Genomic DNA, 6000 nt, shown 5'->3' on the forward strand with positions numbered 1-6000 from the left:
TATATTATGGTGTTTCTAACATGTTTTTGTGGCATTTTTTTATTACATTTATGCAGAAAATTAAGCTTTTCTGAGGATTTCTTTATGAAAATCAATGTGAATCAGGAGCAAATGAAAAAATGCAGTTTAAAAAAGACAGTATTTTAACGTAGAAAAGAAACTGCACGAGTTCAAGCTCCCCGCTCCAAACTCTCAGCAATGGCGAGAGGAAGGGGGGTGGAGTCGCTCTACACCAACAGTCCCGCCCACAATTTAAAAGGCAAATTTCTGCTAAACTCCTGCCGCTCTGCAGAAACTATGTCATAGAAAACAACACAGGTTTCTTTAATTTCAGCAAAATTGCGTGCGTTTGGATTTGTTCCTGTGTAATTCTTGATAACTCTTACAATACATTTTGTGTATAACTTTGTATACTTGCAATTCACAAGTACACAATTAACGAATACAAAAATACAATTTAAACTTGCTCTAATTAAAGTTACAGTTTGAAACTAAGTACACACACAAATCTTTAAAATATTACAAATGAGACGCTTGTTAAGTACACATAAAACCACATTTGAACACAAATCTAAAGTGTGACTCTTTTCGTGTCTTCAAGACTCGTGTTTAAATGAAACACGAGTCACGAGTCAGCAGCTTAGAACTTAGATTGTGAATAATTGAATAATTTTAATTGAGTATTATTTTAATAAAATGTTTCAGGGTTTTTTTCAAATTTTTCAAAACCTTTTTTTTCTATACAATCTCTTGTTTTCAAATGTTTACATTTTTTTTCAGTTACAATGTTTTTCAAGCTTTCAATCTGTTTTTTCATTCACTTTAAGCTGATCCTGATTTAACCCCATAGATATGCCTCATAATTAATATAAAAAAGTCTAAATGTGCATTTAGAATTTTTAAACTCTCAACACAAAAATTTCTATATTCTTATCGCGGCTGCGCTTTCCCTGCATCCCCTTCGCCGTGGAGCTCGTCTGCGAGCAGGCGGCGGGACGTCCTCCTCGACACCCAGGGAGCGGACAGAGTCGATCAGCCCTACGACCCGCTCCCCTCTCTGGGTGTGGAGAAGCGGCAGGTCCTGGAAGTGGACTTCGACTGCCTGCTTCCCCCAGGGAGCCGGGCGTAGAGTTGATCAGGTCATCGCTCTCTCGCGGAAGGAAACCCCTCCCCCTAATCGACTCTGTCCGCTCTCTGGGTTTGGACGAGGACATCGCTCCGCCTGCTTACGGAAGACCTCCGTGGCGAAAGCACTGCAGGGAAAGTGCAGCTGCGAGGGAGCAATGAAAATAAAGACATTTTAGTGTTAAGTGTTTTAAAAATACAAATTTTGACTTTTTTAAATTAATTAGCGGGGTTTGTGTGTAAATGAGGTTTTGTGTGTGCGATTTGTGTGTAATTTGTGTATTTAGTTAGTTTTAAGCTGTTTTACTTTTAATTTGTGTGTGTAAAATATATTTTTTGTGTTTTGTAATTTGTGTACAAGTGAATACACAATTGCAAGTTCACAAATTTATGCTCAAAATGTATTGTTTGAGCTACAAATTACGAATTTGTCAGGGTGAGTCTATTTTCTCTCCATAAAAATTACAAAATCTTGATTGAAAAACACTGGTTACACTTTGAAAATAGAGATAAAAATGATGCGAGTGGGTTTTAAATAAAAAAAATGTAAATGTTTATTTGAGCTTAATTTTTCTTGCCGTTTTATTTCTTCTCTGTCAGATACTGGGCATCTCTCAGAAACTTGGTTGTGTCTCTGATGAGCTCCATGAAGTCCATCATCAGCCTCCTTTTCCTGCTCTTCCTGTTCACTGTGGTGTTTGCTCTTCTCGGGATGCAGCTTTTTGGAGGGAGGTATGTCCAGAACCTCTTAAATTATTACGACAGATGTTTCTCCTCTGGATTTTTCTGAGTATTTTCATCTAAATTTTAACTGGAACCTAACCAAACCCAACAAAGATTTCTTCAATGGATTCTCTTCTCAAAGCGAGGTTAAAAATAGTTGCGTGTGCATCCTCCTCCTCCTCTTTGTTCTCCGTTTCTTCCCGGGTCATATCTGACCCTGCTCTCTATCTGCCTCTAGGTTCATCTTTGAAGATTACACTCCCACCAACTTTGACACGTTTCCAGCTGCCATCATGACAGTGTTTCAGGTTTGGCTCCCACAGATCCCCTCATCCTGCCTGCTCTCAATGACACATTGCATCTTGGGATATTTCTCACCCCGGGCACGGATTAAACAACTCTGCTCATTCGCTTCCCGCCCCCTGCCTCTGCCATCATCCCACTCATTCGTGCACACATATGCGAGCATGAATACCAGACGAGCAAAATGTGAGCGAGTCCCCATCAGAAGTACCTTGAAACCAATTTTTTCCTCTCTTTGAGGCAGTGTTTTGATTGCCACATCTAGTAATTATTACCTTATTATCTTTCTACTTTGCTGTTAGGAGGCTCAATGTCTGCATTTTACTCTTGAATCATGTGTAGGAAATGTAATTATATCTGCTTAATGTTCTATGTGTTTAATTGTGTGCAGATCCTGACCGGGGAGGACTGGAACGAGGTGATGTATAATGGGATTCGCTCTCAGGGAGGCGTTCAGTACGGCATGTGGTCGTCCATCTACTTCATAGTGCTGACGCTGTTCGGAAACTGTATCCTTGTTGACCTCGGAGGTCACCGGAGAGCTCTGACGCCAGCAGATCAGGGTTTAAAGTTCCCCCTCCAATGAAAAATCATGCTTTTTGAGTTTTTTAACACGTATGTGTGGCATTTTTCCTATAAAAGAGAACAAATGCAATAAGAAAACATTTAGTTTTTGCATTTCTTATTTTAAATTGCTGCTAAATACTCTCACAGATGGCTGGACATTACCGACATTGCTTTACGTTTTTATGTAGCAGCGGTGAAGATTTACGCTAGCGTGACACAAAGCTATCATAATCAGATACGGGGGCGGGGCTACTCAGCTCAGCTCCAAAAGCCACGCCCCCTTAGAGGAGATTTTTGGAAACAGAGGCTTCAGATCAACATGAAAAATGGCTTTTTAAGACATTCAGGTTGAGGGGTTTTGGTTAAAAACGTCATAATCATAATTAAAACACAACTGAAGAATGTTAATTTAAAATAAAAAAATAGTCATAGTGGGGCTTTAAGTGCTCGCTTTCAACAATGGCTAAGGAAAGTGAAGAGGAGGCGTCTGCCATGTTAAGTGAAAATGTTTTCACATTTTGTCTGATTTTCAAGTGGAACTGAGAGACTGTTCAGCCATTAAAATAATTCTGATGCAAGGAAATAACATGACCTAAAGATGGTCTGGCGTTGTGTTGGGGAATGGACATCATTTAAATAGAAGGAAATTGCCTCAAAATGTCGTTTTTTTCAGTTCTGCCTCTTACTCGAGTAAGTTAAATGTGACATTTGAGGACAAAAGTCATCATAGAAACTGAAGTTTGAGCTCCACTCAGTCAGAGACTGTTTAGTTCCTGTATATCCACCATAAAATGTTTTTTTTCTTTAGTCTGTGTTTATCTAAAATCTGAAAAATAAAAGAATGAATTTTTTAAAAATATTTTGAGGCTTTGGGAAAGGTTTGAGTGAGATACTACGATAACAGTCAACTAAATACTTACTCCAATCATCTTTTGATCATTTAAAATCTGTCCCAATGGTCTTTTAATTCTAGTTATGTCATTTTTAGCCAAAATAAAAAAATCCTGTGTTGTTTTCTAGAACATAGTTTCTGTAGTTCATTGGAATTTCAACCTTTCAGTTGGTGTAGAGCAACCCCGCCCCCTTTCTCCTCCCCGTAAGAGCTCTCTCTTTGTGCGCTCTCACACTAACTTAGCTCCTCAACCTAACATTACTCGTGCAACAAAAATGGCGAGGAATATTGGAGCTATACAACGGTCCAGGTTTAGCCAGATTCGTCTCAGACAAGGAAAACAAAGACGTTCATGGATCTATTCGTCTACAGGTGGATGCATCACAATAGAGCGAAGCTACTGGCTCACCCAACGTATTTTCTACATCTCAGAAAAGCTTTTTTTTTTTTTTTTTTTTTTTTTTTTATGGCTTTGAACGTCAATGCACGCGATTAATCAAAACGAATTAAAGCATTAATATTTATTAATGCAAATTAACTACATCTCACAAAAAAAAATCTTTGTTTAGCCTCGGACGGTTTAGGCTTTCAGGTCGGGTTTTATCCCACTTACACCTTGGTCACTTACAAAATAAATAATTCAGTCGGTTTTTAGTACGACTGAGTTGAAAAAAAATCGATTCATTGATTTGAATTAATATAAGCTTAATAGATCAATCGATTCATAAAAAAATATAAAACGATTTAGCTCATAAAGCTAAAGTCTGCTAGCTTGATGCTAACGTTCAGTAGAATTTCCCATAGGACGGCTAATGCTAACGCTCGGTTGACCTAAAAATACATTCCTGACTAAATGAACATCTTTATAAACTCACTTTCAGGAATTTTCCAAACTCTTTTAAGGACCTTTTTTTAAAGTAACTATTTGTGATCTAAAGTATAGTTTTTTTTTATCATTGTCTTCTTGAAAAAAGTGTACTTCTATAGCGCGATCGCCACCTAGTGGCCAAACTGAAACGTCCTCCAGGAGAAGCAACAATGTTTACAATGTTAATGATCTGAACATTTTTGTTGGAACTTCTCCCAAAAGTTTGACGCACTAATTAAAAATAAATGTTCAGATTTAATTTTGTCATAAGTCTAAGATAATACGTTTTCGACAAATTCTGTAACTAAAAAAATGATAATAATAATCGTGATTAATCGATATTATTTCTTTTTCTTCAGGTTCTCGATTAATTTGTTACGTTTTTTTTTAATTGATTCCCGGCCCTACTTTTTTTCTTCAAACAGATTTTTTTTTAATTCACAACTAATTGAAAAAAGAAATATTCAGAAATGCAATTTTAAGCTTAACTTTCTTTATATAAATGTCCTCCATCATTAGAAAAAATGCAAATACACCAAAAAGCACCTGTTTCATTGGAGTGTGTCTTTAAATGTTTTTTTCTCAGTTAGAAACAATTATTTTCTTTCCTAATATGACCTGAAATAAAAAAATTTAAAAACGGTTCCAGTGTTTTGGTGTATTTGTCATAACTTCTATCACGACAGACACGCTGCTGAACGTCTTCTTGGCCATCGCTGTGGACAACCTCGCCAATGCGCAGGAGCTGACAAAGGTCTGCATTGTTTTTAATTGAACACAGTTTGTTCATAAATCCAATGTATGCTTTTTTACATTTAAATTTTGTGTTTGAATGTGTCAGGATGAAGAGGAGGAAGAAGAGTTCTTCAATCAGAGATATGCCAGGGGAAGAGATGGGCTGATATCCGAGTAAGTCACTGATTACATGTGACAGAATTTATTTTTGCATCCTAACAAAGTGAAATCAGGCAGCCCTCTGCTGGGTATTTGTGGTTTAAAGCAGAAATTATATATTTTTACCAAAAAAAACTTTATTTTTTCAAAAATTATATAACAATTGTTGCTCTTAAAAGTGCTTTTTAACAAATATAGATGCATGTGGAGTGATTGTATGACACAATTTAGTTGAATTTATGATCAGCGCAGGTTTATCTTCATATTTTGGGCTCTAAATCCATCATTTCAATAATGAGGACAATAATCTGCTTCCAGTAACCCGTCAGCCTGTTTGTGGGTTCAGTGGAGCAGCAGCCTAAGAATTCAATTCAAAGCCGATTCAATAAGGCCTCATTGATGAAAATGAAATGAATAATAATTAAGTGTGTCACTAGACTAATTGAGTCACTCACAGGCGTATTTTCTCAGCCTGTTATGAAGCCGGTTGATTAGATTTTGCTGTTGTGACTGGATGAAACTTAAATTTCAGATGTGAAACAGTGCTTTAAGTGGGCCGGTGCGCTCCGGTGCTGAGCACCGGAACTTCTTTAAATCTCACGTCGGAGCACCGGCACTTCTCACTTAG

At 37.2% G+C, this 6000-nt stretch overlaps 1 protein-coding gene and 1 long non-coding RNA gene across 6 annotated transcripts in view; one reads left to right on the forward strand and one right to left on the reverse strand.

Annotated features, from left to right (window-relative positions):
- cacna1eb (calcium channel, voltage-dependent, R type, alpha 1E subunit b) overlaps positions 1-6000 on the forward strand; it is a 95762-nt gene that overhangs the window by 49511 nt on the left and 40251 nt on the right. For all 5 annotated transcript variants that reach the window (XM_024273450.2, XM_024273451.2, XM_024273453.2 and 2 more), the window contains exons 16-20: positions 1726-1857; positions 2087-2156; positions 2543-2660; positions 5165-5232; positions 5320-5387. In XM_024273450.2, coding sequence (XP_024129218.1) covers positions 1726-1857; positions 2087-2156; positions 2543-2660; positions 5165-5232; positions 5320-5387 — 456 coding nt within the window. The remainder of the gene's footprint in view (positions 1-1725; positions 1858-2086; positions 2157-2542; positions 2661-5164; positions 5233-5319; positions 5388-6000) is intronic.
- Positions 1-6000, reverse strand: part of LOC112147227 — a 40773-nt gene that overhangs the window by 26762 nt on the left and 8011 nt on the right. The gene's annotated exons all lie outside the window — the stretch shown is intronic.

This window comes from Oryzias melastigma, linkage group LG17 (genome assembly GCF_002922805.2).
Source record: "Oryzias melastigma strain HK-1 linkage group LG17, ASM292280v2, whole genome shotgun sequence".
Taxonomy (NCBI): Eukaryota; Metazoa; Chordata; class Actinopteri; order Beloniformes; family Adrianichthyidae; genus Oryzias; species Oryzias melastigma.